This window comes from Pseudonaja textilis, chromosome 1 (assembly GCF_049901715.1).
Source record: "Pseudonaja textilis isolate UNSWEBS1 chromosome 1, rPseTex1.2, whole genome shotgun sequence".
Taxonomy (NCBI): domain Eukaryota; kingdom Metazoa; phylum Chordata; class Lepidosauria; order Squamata; family Elapidae; genus Pseudonaja; species Pseudonaja textilis.
The window spans coordinates 91,923,849-91,947,062 of NC_141990.1; the positions used below are offsets into that span (position 1 = coordinate 91,923,849).

The window sequence follows — 23,214 nt, forward strand, 5'->3', positions numbered from 1 at the left end:
CCGTTCTCCTGTGCAAGGCAACAAAAGAAGACCCAGCCAATGAGCTGGAACGCGGGAGGCAGAGAATAGATAGTGGGGGGCAGTCAGAGGTGGTATTTGTCGGTTCTCCGAACTACTCAACATTTCTACTACCGATTCTCTAGAACTGGTCAGAACCTGATGGATACCATATCTGAAGCTGATACTTCTCTTAACTCCTTAAATTAGATGTCAGCAGCTTTAAAATTAAATGAGAAATGGGGGCAAGTTTTATACTGAAAAGAAAGTTATATGTGGCCGCACATCAGGCCTAAGCCAGAAATCCCTGAAATTAATTCAATCAATCAATCAATCAAAATAAAGCTGGAAGGGACCTTGGAGGCCTTCAGTCCAACCCCCTGCCCAAGTGGGAGACCCAATACAATTTGAGACAAGTGGCTGTCCAGCCTCTTTAAAAAAAACCTCCAATGATGAAAAGCATCCAGGAGTTCTGAAGGCAAGCTGTGGGTCCATTCACAAAATAACCCCAGGTGCAAAGGGAATTGGAAACCACTGCTTACAACACAAGAGGATTAGTCTCTGCATCCGGAGAAATTAGCAGGAGTCGTAGGCATCGCCTCTGGCACGAATAGCCTTCCGCCCTTGAACAAGATATACGTCCGAAGCACCATTTAACCTAAGCTCCAGAACAAAAGGGAGCCCCAGAGCGATCGCGTTGCATCGGGAAGCACCTTGCACGGTATTGCTGCGGAGTCGAAGGGGAATAAATATTTGATCAGGATCGATCGTTTCCTGAATTGATTTTTGAAGGGGCACAAAACAGCCCACACCCCGGCTTCCTTCCTGCCACGGAGAGCCCTAATCTAATTTGGGCCGGAACCCCGAGGCCAGCCTAGGCGTGGCCCAGCATTGCGCTTTTCATCTGGCTTCGCTACTTCCTCCCCCACCCGCCGCTTCTCTCTCTCTTTCTCCGTCCCTCCCTTGTTTCTCCCCGCCGCCGCCCCCCTCCTCCCGCTCTTTCCCAGGCCCAATGAGGTCAGCGCCGGAATAAAATAGCTGCAGTTTCCCGAGACGTCTTGGCTCGGCGTCTCCCCTCCCCGGGATGGCTGAAGTCGGGCAGGGTAAGTCAACGCTCAGCTTGGTTTTTTATTTTTTTGGGGGGTGGGGGGGCGTGCGGCGTCGCATCGCTACTCGGGAAAGCGAAAAGCAGAACAAGTTTGGGAGTCTTTTAGAGTGTAAGGGAGAGGGAGAGAAAGAAAGAGAGAGAGGGGGAAAGAGGGGGGGATATAGAAAGGGGAGAAAGAGAGAGAAAGAGGAGGGAGAGAGAAAAAGAGAGAGGGAAAGAGGGGAGATAGAAAGAGAGGGGAGAAAGAGGAGGGAGAGAGAAAGAGGGGGAGAAAGAGAGGGGGAGAGAGAGAGGGGGGGGAAAGAGCGGGGAGATAGAAATAGAGGGCAGAAAGAGAGAGAGAAAGAGAGACGGGAAAGAGAACGAGAGAGAGAGAGAGAGAGACCTCCAGTGCGCAAGCAAAGGGTGTTGATTGATTCATCGATTGCAACAAAAAGGGGAAGCGATTCCAAATGGGAAGCCAATGCAAAGACAAAAGAGATTCTGGCGTGTGAGGTGATGGAGGGACATCTCGTACTAGCCTGGCGCTTCCTGACCTTCTTCTCTTTTGTTTCTCCTCCTCCTCCCCCACTCCCGGCAACTCTTTTCAGTGGGGGAAACGGGCAGCGTCGCGACGTTGCGCCGCTTCTTTCATTCTCCACGTGACGAGATCCCGGGAGACCAATGCGGAGCTGCTGGGGAGAGGGGAGGTAGCGGGAGACGCTTTGGTGGTCGGGTCCAGGTTGGCTCCTCGTGTTTCTAATGACCGGCGGAAGAGAATGCGAGCCGCTCGGGCTTAAACGGAGAGCAGCATCGCCAGGTTTCTCGTTAAGACGCCGTAGGGTGCGAGCCACCTTTGTCCGGATGGATAAGCAGCCCTTGCTTGGGGTGGCCAAGCCGCGAAAGGGATCCCTCGGCGGATGCCCTTGAGAGCCGGCGTTGGCAGAACCTGGCGGTCCGCTGTGCTGCCGCGGAAATTGCGGAGGGAAAAACGCTGGTATTTGGCTGGTAGGTCAATTGCTGTAAGGGTTCATTGCTGTATTCATCAATTAATTGCTGCAAGGAGAGAGAGAGAGCATTCGGAGAATCCTCAAGCCTTAAAGAGAATATTGTTCCTTTTCCTTTGTTTTAAACAACCGAAAAGGCTTTCTGATAAAATAAATAAACTTTGACGTTCAGATTTTAAAGTACTCATAAAACATTGGAGTGAAAGCTACTTACATAGATCTTATGTGTGAGTTTTACAGTTTGTTTGCCAATAAAGGCAATTGAGTAAGTAAATAAAGGCAATTGAGTAAGTTTGTCCCAAACTTATTTACCCATCACTGAACTCAAAAAGTTATACACAAAGTAGACTTGTTGTTTGTCTTGTCCATTTCATGATTTGTGTGTGTTTGTTAAAATTGGGATTCTGGAGTATTGAAGATTCTCATTTTTAATTGCCCCCATCCTTTGATAACTAATTGATTGTACCTACCTGCATTGTAAGATACTTATGTTAGTGGCACTTTTAAATATTTTGCCATCATTGTTGTTATAATTTTGTGAGCCAGCTATTATAATCTTTGTAGCACTGGTACGCAAATAAACATTGTCTTACTGTGACACATTTTAGTTCATAACCTGTTGTAAATTGTTAGGATCTGAGAACAGCTTACTCATGACATGATTAAATAGGTAAGCAATGTGCACGCTCTTATACAATTAATAATGCTCAGATTGATATACTGGTAGTAAACTTAATGCTTCAGTGACATGGTAAAGATTATTATTGTGCCAAATATTAGCGTCAGATAGGTTATTTTTTTAAATGTGATTTTTGAGGATGTTTTTGTTTGAGTCTTACTGCATGCTACAGAGAATTACATTGAGCAGCCCTATAAATCTATTACATAAATAAGTAAATAACAATATTGGCTAAGAGAGGTCACCTTGAGAAAGTTTTAAGAATTGTAAACTACTTTTTTATATTTAATTGAACAAATCCACTTTGGGATTCTGCTTCTGCTATGCAAACAATTACATCTATGCAAATGCAGCAAGAAAAAATCCTACTTAATCAGAGATTAGTAATTACATCAATCTTCTCTTACTTGATGCCTTTCTTATATTGAAATATGGTTCCCAGAAACTCAGGCCAGATGTGATCAGCTAGGTAGAACAATGAAAACAGGACACGAAAAGTGTTTGGAGAATACCCAGCTAGGAAAGGTGTGGTTCATCTGTGTTCATAATTTAAACAAATGGTTCATACTCTTGTGTGAAACTTTTTCAGACTTTTCCTTTGGTATTCATGTGAGGTGGAGTAAAACAGAAGTTAGATTTGCAAACTGATGTATATGCAAATCTAGCTATAGTAAGCCTTACAAATCAAACCATCCTTTATTCAAGAATTAAGATTGTTTCATATTTCACACTCTCCTTTCTAGTACTTGGAAATAAACTCTTGGCTAGTGTGGTTCTACTGTAAAACAAATTGACAATTTTTAAAAGCTAACAGCAAAATATGAATTTGAATTACATGAAGGCTGCAATGCTGCATTCACTTTGTTTTCTATTCAACTTGAATCCATTGGGGCTTGCTTCAAACTAAAGTGTCGTAATATTGTTTTTGATTTTACAATTGTTAGTTTAAAGATGTACCTACTGAAAGCATTATTCAATCTCTTCCTCCCTTCACTAATGTTCTTATTTGAATAAATTTAATTGTTTGAGTTTTCTTTGTCCCTGAATTACCCCTCAACACATTCAGAGTTCGTTAGGAAGCATAGATAAAATAGGAGAAGGAGGTAGCGGAAAACCTGTTCTTTCATCTCATTAAAAGCCAATATTAGAGATATGATGCATATGATGCAATTAGAATTTTCTAACAGATCTCTTATTGTTTTACAGCATGTTAAATATGGATTACTTTAAGTCTGGTCACAGTTTTTTTCTCCCAGCTGGAAGAGACTGTTTTTAACTATGCTGGACCTTGTAGCCAGAGAAAGATCTGTTTTGAAGCTACTGAATGGATCCATCCTCACTGACCTGTGGAAGTACTTTGGAACATGTGGTTTGTGGAAGTAGCACTTTAAGAAAAGTCACTTCAGCCAGAGGATTTGGTCTGTTCACATGAGAAATGAGAACTGCTTCATGGATTTAAAAGCAAACTTCCAGTCAGTGACTGCATCTTTTGCATCTAAGATTGTGAGCTAACCTCTTGGAGCAATTTCAAACTCCACCCCTTTTATTATAAGCACATTGTTCTTCATGTGGTGAATAGGCTTGCTTTGTGTTGAGTGGCGGGGCTGTTGACAAAGCTTCTGTGTGTGCTTCGCTCACCAGCCGAGGGAGGGAGGGAGGGAAGGCAAGAAGACAATGAGCCAGAGAGGGCTGAATATTTCAGATACACCTCTGATTTAGCCATGAGCCAGCCACCTAGCGGAGGCGGTGCTGCAACCGTCTCTCCTCGTTTGCTTCCTGAGGGCAGCAGCAGCCGAACTAAGCAGCAGCGTGCATTCTCTCCAGGCAGACCCAAGGAATCTCTTGTCCGCCAGCCTTTGCCAGCTGCCAGTTCATCCCGCTTCACAACAGCAGCAGCTGCAGTTCCTGCCTCGAAAGCTAGCTCTACCCGGCAGCAGCAGCTACTGCAGCAGTCACCCACAGGACAGAAAACTAGCCGGGTCAAGGGTGGAGGAGTGGAAGGAGAGAAGCTGCCCCTACAGGTTACACCAACAAGGAGCTCAGTGCTGTTGGGAGCTGTCCATGCCGGGGATGGTGCTGAAGAACAGCCTGCCTCATTCCTGGTCTCGGTAGGAGGGTGTCCCAGACCAAATCCAGGGCCTGCAGCTGAAGCACGAGAGGCACCTCCCAAAGACACTGAGCTTACAGGTCCTAGGGCTGGAGAGCAACAGCTTGTATCTGGAGGGAAGGGGGAAAGGGTGGGCAGTTTTGTACTTTCTCAGCTGCCATCCAAGAGCTGGAACAGGGGTAAAACCAACAAGCCTCCGCAGAAGAGTGCAGGAGAGGCAACTTCAGCTTCTTCGTCTTCTTGTGGTTCAGGGAAAGGCCAGGCTCTATCAGTGAACAATGGCAACTACTGGAAAGAAGGATGCCTACAAAGTGAGCTCATGCAATTTCATCTCAGGAAAGGGTTATCAGCAACCCAGATGCAGAACAAAGGTAACAACAAAGCTAATGGCAATGGGGGCAGTTCGCCCTCCTCGACATCCTTACCCATCCTGCTGCCTGCAAATGAAGGTAGCAGTGGTCTCAGTGGAACAATGGGAGGCAACGTGACCCAGGAATCTCAGCAGCAGGAGCTGCAGGAAGAGATGGAGAAACTGGAGGAGGAGAATGAAAACCTCAAGGTGAGCAAACGATGCAGAAGGGAAGGAATAATGGGGTCGTGCCTCTGTTCTAGTGTATAAGTGCACATGCTGGTGGTGGTCTAATCTGTTCCACAGAAGAAAGGAGAAGGAATGGTAATGGTGAATTCGGCTTTGAGGAGACCAAATAGTTGTTGAGATACATATTGGTTTGCTTCCTGGTTTAAGAGAAGGGTGGGGGAGGGAGTGCATAAATCCTTGGCTATGAACTTTGATGGGAATATAATACAGTATTTCCCTCATCAGGCGGGATTTTTTAAAAATATTTTACTTTATATTCTAAACCTCTGGTTTGCTTTTTCTATTTTATACCAAATTGACTATAGCTATATAAGTTAATATGAAATTCAATCCAGCAAACTGCTGAAGTAACTGAGTTAATAACCTACTGATACTTATAACTCCATGAAATAATAATCTGTGACTTCCCATAAATTGAGTTGCACAAAATAAAGACAAGATATAAATCTAATAAATGAACCAAATATATAAAATAAAGATAATGGCATCATGGAGGTTAAAGTTGTTCAAGACGTGAGTATGACACACACGTTTAATAGTCACATTTTTATCTATGTTCCTCAAAGATTTTCAGACTTTGTGGTACAGTAACTGCCCACTATGGACTTGCTAAGGCAAACTGTGGATCAAAGGCCATACTTTGATTTGATAATGCTTCGGCTTTGCTTGCATTTTAGAGAAATTGTGACTACCTTCTAAATTACACTTGATTCTCTAGTGGCCTCAACCCAATTTGAGATTCCCTGAGTCATGGACATTTAGAAATTATTATTTTCTAAATAAATGTTCTACGGTTATTGCACCTGTGAGAGATAAAAAAATGTACGAAGTTGAATATGATTTGCCAGATGTTCTCCATTCTTCATGCTTCTCATTGCCACATACATATATTATAGAACATACATGGCTGACATATTTGGGGGTTCTCCTGGCTTATGAAGCAATTTCATTGTACTACATGTGCACACGCTTCTTTTAGTGCCTTCTTTTCAAGGAATATTTGAAATATAAATGAATCGATTCTTAATTTGGGATCACAGTTTTTTCTTCTGCCATTTCTAATACTTGCAAGCATAAGGAAGCTAGGTGGTAAACCATATGCTTCTCTTATAACAGTTAATTAAGAACCATGAGTAAATTACCATATCTTGTGTTCTGTATCAATGTGACCTGATGTCATTTTACACTTTTGTATTTGCTTCCTTCTGAACATGTGCCAGAATGAAATAGACGAACTTAGAACTGAAATGGATGAGATGAGGGACAGCTTTTTTGAAGAGGATGCTTGCCAGCTTCAGGAAGTGCGTCATGAATTGGAGAGAGCTAACAAAAACTGCAGGATCCTTCAGTATCGTCTTCGAAAAGCAGAGCGGAAGAAGCTCCGCTATGCACAAACTGGAGAAATTGATGGAGAACTTCTCCGTAGCTTGGAACAGGATCTAAAGGTAATTTTGTATCAGAAGATGAGCAATTAGTGAGAAGAACAATCAGATTAGGATACCTGTTTGGCTTATTATGCTCTGGATGGATATAAAGCAGACAGAGCAATTCCACAAAGCATCCATACAAAGTCTTTTTATTGGTTCATCCGGCATCCTTATCAACTCACATTTATGATGAGGTTCTTCTTAATGTCTAATCCTTTGCATATCTGCATTATAGTGAAGAAAGATAATAAATTCTCATGCCCATGATGATTGAAGCGGCTGCATGGTAAAGGATTCAGACAAGAGTGAGAGAGCCTCCCCCAACCCAACAAGGGTCAATTTAGTGACCAATTAGGATTACAGATTACAGTCCACATGACATGGACTACATTTCCCAGGATGCTACATTTAACTACATTTACCATGATGCATTCCCTTAAGGGGACAGCTCTAAATTCCTAACTAACTATCCCAAATCCCATTAATTCTAAACTGTCTGGACAGCACACTCCCCGCCTGGAATTGTAAGTTCCACTAACTAAAGTAACTGTATAACTAAGATAAACAGTAAAGAGTAATACTAACTGAATAGCAGATAACTATATAACTAAAATAAACAGCTGTATAACTAAGAGAAACAGTAAATAATAAAGCATCAAACAAAGCAAGACATTCAAAGCTTGAGGTTTAATCTTCGAGTTCAGCCTTTCTCCACAGCAGCACTAGGTCGGTGACTGGTCTGCTGTAGAGCTTCTTGGTGAAAATCTGCTGGTCGCCTCTGGTGGCCGTTTAGGGTGGACAGGTACTCTTGCTTCCAACAGTTCAAAGGGGTGTTGACAAGCGGTTGAACTGGATGTTGAGAAGACATCTGCCCTTGTAGAGTGTATTCGTGAAAGTCTGGTGGTCGCTGGCGGCCATTTAGAATGTCTTAGTGAAAGTTTACTGGTTGCTGGAGGCATCTTAGGATGGACCGGCATTCTTGTTTTCGATGGTGCTAAAGGGTGTCGTAAGGCTGTTGGAATGGATGGTGTGAAGGCATCTGTCTGGGTTGGGGCCTGCATCCTATCGACACAGACAATTCCTGAGATTCCCCAACCTAAGTCTGTTTTGAAGGCACAGGATGAGTATCTCGGGCCTCTTACTACTTCAGTGTAGGCTAAAGCATCAGGGGCATCTAGTCCCAGTAAGAGCAAAATCTTGGCTTCAGGATCTTGGGCGGGAAAGTGATGAGCCATATGCTTCAGGTGAGGTATGTTGCTAGCTACCTCTGGTGTTGCAATGTGGCTGCGTTTATCTGATATCCTGTCCCATTCCAACACGGGTGGCAGTAGGAACTGGGAAGTTCCATCTAGTGACTATACAGAGTCCAGTAGCTTCCCTCCCCGCCATGCGTCTTGGTGCAGTGCACATTGATATCGTGAAGTGCAACTTTTTCCTTCTGAACATCAAAGAGGTCGAAGAATGCAGACCTGGCTAGTGAGCGATCACTCTGAGGATCCAGTATTACATACATCTTCACTGCTTCTGAGCGTCCATCAGGGTAGACTTTGGTAAAGCAGATTTGACGACACGAGCGAGGGGCTGGTGTGTTATCGCATGCTGTCGTGCAATTGACATTTCAATTGAAACAAAAAAAAAAGATATAACTTCAGTTAATGTTGTAATCCCAAGATCAATGTAGAGATATTCAGAAATGGATCTCTGAAACTACAATATGCAGAAATAAATTTAAAAACAATAGCATGGTTTCAGTTTTGGAAATAGAAAGTGCGATAAAGAAGCTCAGACTGACCTAATTCAGTGAGATATAAGAGAGAGGGATGGGAAAACAGAACCCAGCTTTCAACATTCTGTTATTACTTAAATCAATAAAGTATAGTTCCAGTTATACCAGTGGAGTCTATTTTCTGATGTGGCCTAGCTTGAAGGATTGACAGTCAGCGGCAAATGATTATGTATGTATGTATGTATGTATGTATGTATGTATGTATGTATGTATATGTATATAGGATATATATATATTCTTTTTGAAATGTTCAATCTAAGAAAAAGGATATTAAACCATAAATCATTGCATATCAACTTGGGAGGAAGAATATTAAAATGAGTTTTATGAGACATTTTCCTGGGCTACAAATCAAACACATTTATTACCCAATGCTTTGGTTGGAAGCTGAGCTCTTACAAAAGAATTGTCTGAATTAAAGTATGAAATATAATTGCATTGCTTTGCAATAATACTAAGAGTTTTTATTTTTTAATAACAGCTGCAGTAAAACATGTTCAATAGTTAAACTAAATATTTTATACCAAGATGGCTTTGGCTTTTCTAGATCTATCAGTGAACATGTCTCCTTATCATTTACTGTATAGGTAGTCCTCAACTTACAACACTTCATTTAGTAACTGTTCAAAGTCATAACGGCACTGAAAATGTGACTTATGTCCGTTTTTCAAAGTTATGACTTTTGCAGTGTCCCTAGGATCATATGATCAAAATTTGGATGTTTGGGAACTGGTTCATATTTTTGACCGTTGCTATGTCCCAGGATCATGTGACCACCTTTTGTGGCCTTCTGACAAGCAAAGTTGATGGAGGAATCAGTTTCACTTAACAACCGGGTTATTAACATATCAATTTCAGTGATTCACTTAACAACTGTAGCAAGAAAGATAATAAAATGGGGCAAAACTCCCTGAACAAATGTCTCACTTAGCAGAAATTTTGGGCTCAATTGCGGTTGCAAGTTGAGAACTACCTGTACTTGTTAATTCAATTTTTGCCCTGCTTTCCCTCCCCTGAGGTTGTATTTCTACTCAGACTAAGACTTCATGCCAGTTGCTGGCTGGATTGGCCCTGATTCTAATGATCAAAGAATTAATCTTTGGGAATTCTATTCATCATATTGTTGAGAATAGAATAGAATAGAATAGGATAGAATAGAATAGAACAGAACAGAACAGAACAGAACAGAATAGAATAGAATAGAATAGAATTCTTTATTGGTCAAGTGTGATTGGACACACAAGGAATTTGTCTTGGTGCAAATGCTTTCAATGTACATAAAAGAAAAGATATATTCATCAAGAGTCAAGAATCATCAGGTACACCACTTAATGATAGTCATAGGGTACAATAAGCAATCAAATCATACTAGGGAACAGTCAATATAAATCGTAAGCGACAAAATTACAGTCATACAGTCACAAGTGGGAGGGGATGGGTGATAAGGAGTGATAAGAAGATTAACAGTAATAGTAGTGCAGACTTTGTAAATAGTTGGACAGTGTTGAGGGAACAATTTGTTTAGCAGAGTGATGGCTTTCAGAAAAAAACTATTCTTGTGTCTAGTTGTTCTGGTGTGCAGTGCTTTATAGCGTCGCTTTGAAGGAAGGGGTTGAAACAGTTTATGTCTGGGATGTGAGCGATCTGTAAAATATTTTCACAGTCCTCTTTTTGACTCGTGCAGTGTACAGGTCCTCGATTGAAGGCAGGTTGGTAGTAATTGTTTTTCTGCAGTCCTAATTATCCTCTGAAGTCTGTGTCTGTCCTGTCCAGATCTCAAAAGAGTAAACCGGAGTGCCTGAAATAACCCTAATTGTACGCTTTTAAAAAAAAGTTAGGAAGAACATTTTATTCAGTATTTAATAGAACCGATATAAGTTGTCACAACATGCTCCTGAACTTCACGGACACAGTAAGATCTACTATAAAAGTTATTTTCCTGCGTGAAAATGTTAAATGTCCTTCCATGTAGGTTGCAAAAGATGTTTCAGTAAGACTTCACCATGAGTTGGAAAATGTGGAAGAAAAACGCTCCAGCACAGAAGATGAAAATGAAAAGTTGAGGCAGCAGTTGATAGAAGCTGAGATTGCGAAACACGCCCTTCAGAATGAATTTGACAAAATAAAAGAGGTCAGTGATAAGCTTCTTATCAGGAGGAGGAACAGGCAAAATTGGCTGAGGTGGGATAGGTACATCAAGTGTTGTAATATACACGGTGGGATTCAATATTTTTTACTACTGGTTCTGTGGGCGTGGCTTGATGGGCATTGCAGGGGAAGGATACTGCAAAATCTCCAGTCAGAGGTGGTATTTGCCGGTTCTCTGAACTACTCAAAATTTCTGGTAACGGTTCTCCAGAACTGGTCAGAACCTGCTGAATGCCACCTCTGAATATACAATTTCGCTATGTCTCCTGCCTCTTTGACCACACTGGTTACAGCTGATCTGCAAGTGAAAAGCAGTTCTGCCTTTCAGACAGGTTTGAAAGTCCATTTATTATTTTATCATGGAGACTGTAAATGGAGTCGAGCTGAGCTTCCTGGAGTGAGGAGGAGTGCCGGAAGAGTAATATTTCCTTGAAAAAAACCTTGGTCCAGCTGGCCCGGTTGGAAGCACCTCATAAGGGCCCCTTACCAGGGTTACAGGAGAAGATGGTCGACAGTTTTGAAGGCGGAAGAGGGCTTTATGTCCCAATGGCAGATAAAATGGTAGAACCATCTTCTAGGAGAAGGGAAACTCTGATTTCAAACCTCCACTGACTTGTGGCTATATGTATTATTGGAAAAGGCTTCAGGAGTCAACCTCGAGGCAAAATCCCGAGCTGGAGTCCTGGAAGCAGTTCGTGACTGTGTACAATCACGTTCTGGTAACTCCTGAGACGTGGCTGGAACTAATGGTAGCAGCTCTGCCGTTCCATTAGACTATTTCAGTGACGTGGAGAAGGAGGATTTGCTGCTTAGGTAACAGTTTATCCTCCATATTAAATTATCCAGACCTCATGCTCTGGAAAGGACACTCCAGCTTTGCATACGACATTGAAACAACACAGGAAGTTGCAGTTACTGGTTTCATAGCATGATATCATAGTCTCTTGAGACTGAAGGATGCCAATTCAGTTCAATTTTATCATGGTAAACAACCTGCAGGTCTGAGAAATGATTATTGCAGAGTATTTTTTTTAAAAAAAATTATTTTGATCTCTTTAGTGAATACAATTGTGCTGAAGGCAGTACCTGACTCAACGTGTTTAAAAATGCTATTTGGTCCTTATGAACTACTTTTCAGCATGATCCTTGCTATTGCATTTCAATGAAATAAAAACAAGGACATTTAAAGAACATTCAAGTAATCTGTCCTGGCAGCAATTCAACATAGCCATCTCTGGGTGATGAAGCAAAAAATATTATTTAAAAAAAGCTGGGAATTGTCATATTGTTTGGTTTAATAATCTTGTATAGTACTGGTTTAATACATCTGGATAGCAATGCATTTAGTAAAGTATTTGTCATATCTGCTCTTTTTTTTATAACAGTCCATGAAAAGAAGAGGAAGCAAAGATTTGCAAAAATCGGAAAAAAGGTCACAGCAGATGCCCACTGAGGTGATACAGAATATATTTTTCTGTCCCGTGGTACAATACAGCAAACCATATGACCTTTTAAATTCATTTAGTGGCCATTTGAAGTTACAACGGCACTGAAAAAAGTGACTTGTGACCATGTTTCCCACTTATGACAGTTGCAGCCATCCCCGTGTTCACATGATTTACATTCAGGAGCTTGACAGCTGTCTCATATTTATGACGATTGCCATATCCCAGGGTCATGTGAGATCCCCTTTTGCAACCTTCTGACAAGCAAAGTCCATGGGGAAACCAGGTTCATTTAACAGCCGTGTTACTAATTTAACCAACTGCTGTGATTCACTTAACAAAGGTGGCAAGGAAAGTCGTAACACGGGGCAAAATTCACTCAACAGATTTCTTACTAAGCAATATAAATTCTGAGCTCAATTGTGGTTGTAAGTCGAGGACTCCTTATAGATGATTGCAAACCTTTCCTTAGTCAACTATGTGAAAACCAGAGCTCTTTTTATGAAACCCATTCATCAGATTAGGACCCAAATGATCATATTTCTGTAGATGGCAAAGATTGCAATTGAACACTTGAGTCACAGTTTTTGTTGCAAGTGTGGCATCAAGACACCCTGTCAGTTCCCATGTTATGCCTCTAATCTGTCTGTCTGTGTCTATCGACCAACTGTATATACATATATTTGTATATATTAAATATACTGGTATTTTGTGCTAAATTGTCATTTAGCATTCCCATGAGTAAAGCAATATAACTGGGGATTATTATTCTTTCTTTGCCACAGGAGGACAGTGAAGATCTAAAATGCCAGTTGCAATTTGTCAAAGAAGAGGCTACTCTGATGAGAAAAAAATTAGCCAAAGTTGACAAGGAAAAGGACAGGTTTGAGCATGATCTTCAGAAGTATCGGTCATTTTATGGTGATCTAGACAGTCCCTTACCAAAAGGGGAGGCAGGAGGTCCACCTAGCACAAGAGAAGCAGAACTCAAGCTCCGTCTGAGGTTAGTAGAGGAAGAAGCCAATATCCTTGGAAGGAAAATTGTGGAACTGGAAGTGGAAAACAGAGGACTGAAAGCAGAGCTTGATGACTTAAGAGGAGATGATTTCTCTGGGGCAGCCAACCCCCTCCTGGGAGAACCGAATGAATCTGTCTCAGAGTTACGGCAGCATCTGCAGTTAGTTGAAGATGAGACTGAACTATTGAGGAGGAATTTATCTGATGCAGAAGAACAAAACAAACGTGTCACTGCAGAGCTGAACAAATACAAATACAAGAGTGGAACTCATGATAGTTCACGACACCACGACAGTGCCAAGACGGAAGTCCTTCAGGAAGAATTGAAGGCTGCCCGCATGCAAATTAACGAACTCAGTGGTAAAGTCATGCAGCTCCAATATGAGAACAGGATACTGTTGTCCAACATGCAGCGCTATGATTTAGCCTCTCATTTGGGGATCCGAGGGAGTCCCAGGGACAGTGATGCTGAAAGTGAGGCAGGAAAGAAAGAAAGTGATGAGGATTCTCGTCCCCCTCACCGCAAAAGAGAAGGGCCCATTGGGGGAGAAAGTGACTCAGAGGAAGTCCGCAACATCCGTTGTTTGACCCCTACAAGATCCTTCTATCCAACCCCGGTAGGTTGGCAGAAAAGCTTTAATGACCGACAGCAAGCCAAGGACATCCACTGTGAAGCTGAACGCCTGGGCAAGACAATTGACCGCTTGATTTCTGATACCAGCACTATCATAGCTGAGGCAAGAATTTACGTGGCAAATGGGGACCTATTTGGATTTATGGATGATGAAGACGATGGAAGTGGGATACGGGAGCACGAACTTCTTTATCGGATCAATGCCCAGATGAAGGCATTTAGGAAAGAGCTCCAGGCCTTCATTGACAAGCTAGAAGTTCCAAAGCCTTCTGATGATCGAAGTACAGATGAACCTTTGTCAGTGAGTCAGGTAGATTTTTATTTAGTCAAGCCATTGAGGAGAAAGAGTTTCAGCCCAGGATAAAAGTTAGATACTTGATCTACTTTCATGTGTGCTTATGTGAGATGAAGAAGACACCCTTTAATTCCTATGACTGCAATTTAAATTTCCCAGATTATTGTTCCAATATTGGATTCTTAGGTTTTGTACAAGCATAGCATAAGAGGAAGACATTATTGGATACTTACCTAGTAAGAGCTCTGTGGGTTGGTTAAAAATGTGAATAGTAAAGAGTCATTTGTTTAGCTTTTTTTTAAATGTACCCATAGTATTAAAGGATTTATAAAACGTATATAGTTAGAAAAAAGACAGACAAAAAACTCTAACTTAAAATTGAAATACATAATAAATAGCATGGTAAAAATAAAATATATAAAATCTATTATCCCAACATAATATGATACTTAAAGTTTACAAATGAAACTTAAATGTTTAATTCTAAAATACCTGGGAGAATGTCTTAACTTGGCTTTGGAAAATAGGTAACCAGGTGGGTGTTGGGCGATTCCCTTAATGGAGTTAATTAATTGCTGTATGGGCAGAAAATCTCTATGGGCTTTCTGCCCATAGAGGTTTTCTGCCCATAGAGCAACATAACTACAATTAATTAACTCCATTAGAGCCCATAGAGCAACATAACTACAAAAGAATTTACAGCAACCTATCTTCAGGGCAAAGGCCTGGGACGATGAGGATGAAGTAGAAAGTGACAAGGTTAATGGGAGTGGGACTTCTAGCTTGGTTTCAAGGTTTCCTTCTTGCTCCCCCTGTTCTGGAGCCCCCTTTGGAGTGGTTTGCTTGCCTCCTTTTTCTTTGGCTAAGAGAGGGAAGTGGATGACTAGCTGAAGGAGTAACTGCAGCCAGGGCCTGCCAGCTCCCTTGTCAATCTTCATTTTGATATATAAGCAAAAGTAGGAATGATGGGGAATAGCGAAACTGTCAGCTTACCGTATTTGAGTCACTCCACTTTTTAATTTGTTAATTCTACCAATAAAGGAGAATATATGTAGCTCAGGGATGAAATGAGGGGTCCTTGCTTCTCTCTGAATTTGGTTGTTTTCTTTTAGATGTTTCATTCATGTATTCATTACTAGGTAGCATCATTAGTGCTAGTAAGGAGTAGGGTTTGCTCTCAGTTTATAACTCAGTTTATAAGACCAACATATCTCCCTAACAGCAATCAGCACCCAGATGGGAAAATTCATAGATATTTCAGGAGAATGTTACAATATTTAAATTGCCAATATTACTATTACAAATTTCCCTCAGATTCTTTTGCCCAGGCATTTGGAACTGAAATATACAATTTTCACTAGACTAAGCAGAAAGATTTAATGTAGCTTTTTCCCTCTTGAAAAGTCAAGGTTGCTGTTTTATTAATGTATCATTATCTTGTCTTTGTATTTACTTTCCCCAGATGTTCCAGCCTATCATTTTACTTATACTCATCCTTGTCTTGTTTTCATCCCTTTCTTACACAACAATATTTAAACTTGTCTTTCTTTTCACATTGTTCTTTGTGCTGTAGACGTTTTTTAATCATTTAATCATTTGTATAGAGTTATTTTCAGTTTGTTTTATGTTGTCCATCTTCCCAAGCTACAAAGTTCAAGAGCTATAGTTTGTGTAGTAATCGCTGCTGTAAAAACACTGAAGACTGTTCGATAGGAAGAAGAGAAACCAACCTCCATGTCAAAATGCAGGTGATGCAAGCGCCCATACCAAAGAGCTCCACAATCAAATCTGAACTAGCATTATCCAAATAGTCAGGTAAGCAGGTAGATTTTTTCCCTGCAGAATGTGCATTTAGATAAGTGTGTGTGAGATGCTGTAATACCTGGGATCAGCTATTCTTACCCCTATATGATTGTTAATTTGGGGGAGGAGAATATCACACAGAAGTAAAGACTAAGCATGCTCAGCAGCCAAGAAGGACCCAGTCGTCTTGAATATCAAATCATTCTACTCCAGAGATTCCTTTTATATTCATTAACTAATAAAATGACCTATGTATGGTCATAAAACCAATGTAGCTTTTTTGCCTTTACATCAGATTTTGTGCTAAGCAAGGGAACTCTTAATTTTATTTTAGTTTGACAATATCCCCATGCATTGAGTGATTTTAGTGTTCCAGCAACAAAACAAAACAACAACAAAGCAATAGACCATTTGTCATATCATTACTTCACCAAAAATCTTTTTTGCTTTCCCTTCTGCCTTATTCCTATGATTAGGAGTAATAAATGGGAAATGCAGAACAATTTAAAACATTGATAAAATTATGTTGACAATAGGATGGTGGTTTTGCCAACTCATCTACATTTATGTATACTTATATCAACTTTGTCAAAAGTGGAAGAAAGTTAAGATGAGTGTTGAGAACAAATTATATGTGAGTGTGTGTTAAGGCAGAATAGGTCCATGACAAATCAGTCATGCCATGTCCATCACAGCAAGGACATATATTGAGTAGAATAATAATGGCATAAATTTGGCAAAAAATCAGTGGCTGAGCAAGTCCTTCTTGCATTTTTTAATACAGATTCAGTGGTGGGATTCAATTTTTTTTATTACCAGTTCTGTGGGCGTGGCTTGGTGCGCATGGCATGACTTGGTGGGTGTGGCAGAGGAAGGATTTTACAGTAGTAAAATCTCAATTTCCACCCCACTCCAGGGTAAGGATACTGTAATATTTCCATTCCCTCCCCACTCCTGGGGGAAGGTTACTGCATAATCCCATTCCCTCCCCACCCCATTAACCTGCTTTCCAGCTCCGTTCTCCTGTGCAGGGCAACAAAAGAACACCCAGCCAATGAGATGGGACTCAGGAGGCAGAGAATAGATGGGGGCAGGGCCAGTCAGAGGTGGCATTTGCTGGGTCTCCGAACTGCTCAAAATTTCTGCTACCGGTTCTCCAGAACTGGTTAGAATCTGCACAGATCGCAATATGCAAAGTGCAATCATAATGGTAATATCAATAATATCTCATTCTGTCATCAACCCAAACTAAATCCCCAATAATTAAACCACCAGCAGTAGTGACTTATTTTGTAGGCAAGCAGCCAGGCACTCAATGAAGTTGGCTACTATCACTCTTACCTTCTTCTGTTTGTGTAGTTTATTGGTCTCACATGTTGCATGTCGTACTGTGCAGTCACAGTGAACCAATCCTATACAGCAGGAATACAATGTCATCCTCCTAGGTCATGTGCAGGTGTATTATAAAGGGATGCTTAACAGTCCTGGGTGTTGTCATCTGATAACACCCTGACTTATCTTTTGAATATTGTGTATATTTTTCTGGAAAGCTCATTCTCATTCAAGAGTAGCAACAACCTTTTGTGGAATGTTGTTGCACAGATGATTCTTTTGTATGCTTTAGTTTGAAGAATGACCTTTCTGCAGTTACTGCTATTATTAACCTAGCAAAAAGTTTACTTCAAAGTCAAGTAAATGTATCTAATTACTTCTTCCTAGAGGACAATCTCTTAAGAACATTGCCAAATATAGCATCTCCAAAAACATTTGTTCATTACTTTTCTGTACAAGGTCAATGGTGTCCTATAAACCTGAAATCTTACTTTTTTGTTGAATAAGTCATAGTTGAAGATCTGTTGGAGAGCCAGTTCGATATAGTTTTCTAGAAACAAAGAGACTGTGACTCTTGGGCACAAAGCCAGTTGGGTGACCTTGGGCCAGTTATATTCTCTTAGACCTAGAAAGAATCCAAGGGCAAACCATTTTGATAAATGTTGGCGGAAAAATATACAAGGATCTCTAAAATCCTAACTGGATCCTATTCTAACTACCTGACTTGAAGGCACACACACCTACACCCCCCACCCCAAAATCTACTGAGACATTTGTTATTGAGATTAAATACCATAATTTGTATTGTTAAGCAAATTAAATACCCAGACAACATGATGTTTATTAAGCACTAAGAAATGTATTTAATAGAAAATCAATAAACAAAAAAACCCCATTCCCTAATTTGTAGGTAAAATGTGGTCTCCACTTCCTTGTTCCATTCAGCTTTTAAAATGATTATATCCATTTAGTCTTTAAAATAGGCATATCAAATTGATTTGTTGATATCAATTGTTTACAAAAATAAATTGTGGATTTTCTCGTCTCTTGGATTTAGTGATCGCTTTTAATAATGCAAGTGTTTCTGAAGCTGAAAATGCTACTGCAAATTGAGTCATCGGTAAATGTTGTAATTGTAAAAACTGCCATTGGGTGGCAACAGACAAATGGTAATTGTCTTTTAACACAGAAAATGATAGCTCATTATTATTATCTACTAGTTGATCTAAAATAAAAATCCCATTATCTAGCCAAATCTCCCACATAACAAGTTTATTTTCATTATTACCAATTTTAAGAATGAGATTATTTCTTCACATCTACATTAAAAAAAGAATACTCACACAGTTTTCCAGAAATAATATATCACAATTTTAAAGTCAATAAAATAGCAATAGAGATATATCTGACTAATGATAGTTTGAACTCAAATTATGCTGCATGTGAATATTTCAAATATTCTTAGGAAGGACAATTTGATACTACATGAAAGCTTTTGGAATTTGGTACTAGTTGAAAAATATGCATAGTGATGTAAATTTAAGATTCAGAAATCCAAATCCTCATATAGTTTTCAATCATAAGGTGTTCTAAAACTTCCTTTACTGTTATTTTAGCACAGGGCTGTCAAACTCCCAGGCCACGGACTGGATAAATCATGCGCTGGCCACGCCCACGCCTGGTTTAGCGAAGGGGGGGAAGTCCTGATATGTCATGTGACACTCACGATGACATGAGTTTGACACCCCTGTTTTAGCACTATTGGATTTCAGTCATGATCTAATTGAGAGCAATTACCAGAAAGTATATCAGAGTCATTGTGTTTCATGGCCAGAAGTTGTCCAGCTGCCTGCAACTGCTCATTAGTTGCTGAAAGCTGCAGTGCAGAAAACATAGAAACAACTTTATTTAGGCCCTCAAGTCCATGTTTTACCTGAAGAAAAGTTATACCCAATGTTAAGAAGAATGCATTCATTCTGAATTGATCCATCTGGGGATGTTGATGATTTATCCCCATAGAGGTTATCATGAAGCTTCTTCACTAGCGAAGTACGGTGGTCTTAATTACCACAACACTATTGTTCGTGATGTAGTGCTGAGTTCTGACAGTTTATTACTTATTGAGAGATGTCTTGAGAGATCCTGAAGCCTAGCTTAAGTCAGTTTCTGGCAACTGCAGTTGACAGATTCTTACATTTTAATGAATACTCCAATCAAAAAGGAAAACTGAGTTTCTCCATTTGAAATTTTGAACTGCTAGTTTCTGTTACCTAATCTCTTTCCCAGGAAAAGTATGTCAGTATCTTGTATATATCTTTGAAGTAGAAACCAATGAGTGAAAGAACTATCTTACTGCCTTAATATAATTTTGGGTTAAGATGTCAGATACAGGGAAAATGAATGCTATCATTTGACACTGTGTATGGTAGTTAGGGTGTTGGATTAATGCAGTATAAAAATGAAATACAGTTTCTTGTCCTTCCTTAGCCATGAAAGGTCATAATTATTCTGAAATTGTGATAAAGATCCCTAAAATGCCAAATACTCTAATCTATATAATCAATGTGAAACAAACAACGTACATCATGATTACCCCAAATTTGGTGGACAAAATTATGGAAGAACTCAGTGGAAATTTTATGTTTCAGAATTGGTTGTTGAGATATGACAAACTGAAGTTGTTGCTTTTTGTTATGTGAAAAGAGCAGGCAAATTTGTTGCTGTTGAGATTCATTCCCAAACTGTTCAAGTAGAATATCTCTAATGTTAACACTTGTTGTTAACTGCACATTTTAGCGTGCTAATTGGTGGAACCTCTGTTACGAAAGGCACCCACATTCCACACATTCAGTAATATTCGAGTGGAACCAGCCAAGTATTAATTTCTTCAGTTGAAAGTAGATCCTCAACAGTGATGGGATTCAAAAAATTTTACTACTGGTTCTGTGGGCATGGCTTAGTGGCCGTGGTGTGGCTTGGTGGGTATGGTTCGGTGGGTGTGGCAGGGGAAGCATACTGCAAAATCCCCATTCCCTCCCCACCCCACTAACCTGCTTTCCAGTTCTGTTCTCCTGTGGAGGGCAACAAAAGAAGACCCAGCCAATCAGCTGGGACTCAGGAGGCAGAGTATAGATGGGGGTGGGGCCAGTCAGAGGTGGTATTTGCTGGTTCTCTGAACTATTCAACATTTCTGCTACTGGTTATCCAGAACTGGTCAGAACCTGCTAAATACCACCTCTGATCCTCAATCCCCCCATTCTGTTCTTCCAAAAGAACATGCATCCGCTTCATTACACTTTATTTTTTTCTTTCTTTTTCCCTTCCATAGTCATTATGGAGGGTCTCATCAGACCCAGAATATTCCTGACATAAACCTTGAGATCAACTAGAATGTAGATTCTCCCAGATGATTTTGTTAATGCCATCAACATGGGAAAAACTATCTCCATGCTACCGTATGTCCATTTCATAGGAGGTAGCTCAAGTTTATCTGCAACTCTCAGTTTCAATTCAATTCCAGAATTTTCACCAGTTATGGCATCCCTAGTGGGACATAGAGGGTTGGGATTCTATTAGTTCTGCCTGGCTCTATAGAACTGGTAGCTCTGAAGAGCAGCAGACACCGAACCGGTTCTGTGTTTTCTGCTGTTTGGCCCACCTGCCCGTCTGGGCTCTTACCTGTCCTTTATTTCCTGCTTTTTCAATCTCAGCTGCAAAACGTAATCACCGAACTGCTAGTAACATTGGTTGAATCCCACCCCTGGGGACATAATTGTGCAAAGAAAGTACAGTGCGTATTTGGACTTCTTTAGAGGCAAAACTCTCCATAGGCAAAACTTCTATTGTACGGCCCATCCTATGTTGTTTCTAGGTGCATGGATTTACAGGGACTGTGGCCAAGGGTGGCTTGGTTTCATCCCAATGAATACTGCATTTGAGAATTCTGATCAAGTCTTAAGTGGAAGCTATTTTGGTTGCAAGAATGATTGATCAAATTACAGAAATGTGTTAGACACTTCCTCTCATATTAACAGCCAAATATGACAGGGCCACCTCATCTGCAAGGCATGATGATCGCCCACAGGTTCAGTTTCACTTCAGTTTCCTGCCTCTTCCTTTTCAATCTTTAATCCCTAGCAGAATCCATTCTATTAAAAGTAGCTAGTATCCTCCAATGTGCCTTAATCTACACTACCAAGGGAACCCACAGGATTCAGATCAGTCTATGTGCCAGGCTCTTTTTCTTTCCTTTTAAAAGTTTAATCATCATGCCAGAATATTATTTTCCACAAAAACACCTGAATTTGAAGGCGAGGCATCTCATATTCATTGGGCTTTCACTGCAGTTCAAGAAATCCTAGTTTAAAGTGTGGTAAGTATATGTGGGAGACAGAGTGAAGTGACATAGCCAAGAGAAAGACCAGATTAAAGGTGGCTTAGCCCACAGCAGGACTTCCTTAGTTTCTTGGGTTGTAAAGGAATGCAAGAGAAAGATACTTTCAGACTTGCAAGATTGTTTTAATGTAACCTCCAATAAAGTAAAATTAGTTTCTCTGGCCATGCTTCCTATCTGGTCTACCTTGCAAAGCTGATATCTGCACACTAATAGTCATTGACAACAGTACAGGAATGCTCTGCTATTCCATTCTTCTAGGATATATTCTTTACTTCCCAAATCCCTTTCTCAAATCCCTGGGATTTTTTTTTGATGGTATCCCATCAAATTACAAACTTGTTTAACTTTCTGAGGTCAGCCAAAGTCAGTTAAGTGCTGCCAGAGAATATATAAAAGCTTCTTCGGATGTCACGGCAAATTGCTGAGTCAGTGTATCTCACTGCCTTCATCCGGAGATGTTTTTCGAGAGATCATGAAATGAGCCTCCCACTGCTTCTAGGACCACACAGTTGAGAAACTAAATGTCATTTTGCCTCCCAAGTGTGCAATAGTCGGCATGATAAAACTGAGAGCCTAGATCATTTTGATAGTTCTTCGAGCGAAACATAGAGATGATTTTGGAGAAGATATGTTAAACATGCTCTCAGTCCAGGAGACAAGGTTGTGTGAGAAAATTGCCTTTATCTTATATCTGGAAACTGATTCCATATTAAGACTAGAATTATACTTTTTTGAGAAGCTACAGGAACAGTATCTCAATAGCTTCCGGTTGGTTTCCATTAGATCATCTTCATGGCTTCCTCAACTCTCTTTGTTATAAGTGGGACAGAAGAGGAAAGACCGTCAGGCTTTCAAGATTCTGTTATTGTAGAGTAATACAATAATATTCTAGGGTTTCTTTTGGTGTCTTTTTTTTCTGACCTGGTTTACCTCAGAGGAATGACAGTTTCTCACCCTGTTCAATAACCATGCTCCTCTTCCAAGTTAGCAGAATTGACAGTCTCAGTGAAATCTGTTAATACAATCTGATGTTTTATTCCAGGATCTAGAACTTCATTTGGATTTGGAGTGCCCGTCTAGAGATTGAATGGAACAGCTGCTGAGGAACAGTTTATCTCTTTGTGTGGTCAAAGGAATACTTTCTTCACTATGCCTTGCTACAGATTAAAATTACTGAATGATCTGGCTTGTCTTCAAGACAAAAAAACCCCACAACACTGGATCATGATGATACTGAATTCCAGAATTTTCTGGAATTAGATTTAGATAGTAATGGATTACCACTATTCTATGGAGGCGAACAGCTGCAATGGTCTCAGTCCTGAGAGATACATTTAAAAGTTCTGACATGAAGGAAAACTGTCCTGGGGGGCACTTACATCATCTAGAAGAATGCAGGGAACCTTTATTTCTTTCGGTAAGTTGATTCTGTGATCAGATCCATGTTCTTTTTAAA

At 40.4% G+C, this 23,214-nt stretch overlaps 1 protein-coding gene across 1 annotated transcript; it reads left to right on the top strand.

Moving 5' to 3' along the window:
- The first annotated feature begins 1,007 nt into the window (after nt 1–1,007).
- MTCL3 (MTCL family member 3) lies at nt 1,008–16,042 on the top strand. Its single transcript, XM_026705475.2, has 7 exons — nt 1,008–1,100; nt 3,977–5,436; nt 6,696–6,920; nt 10,661–10,819; nt 12,222–12,290; nt 13,067–14,242; nt 15,690–16,042. The coding sequence occupies exons 2-7, from the start codon at nt 4,492–4,494 to the stop codon at nt 15,798–15,800; spliced, it is 2,685 nt and encodes an 894-aa protein (XP_026561260.1). The 5' UTR covers nt 1,008–1,100; nt 3,977–4,491; the 3' UTR covers nt 15,801–16,042.
- Nucleotides 16,043–23,214: the final 7,172 nt, after the last annotated feature.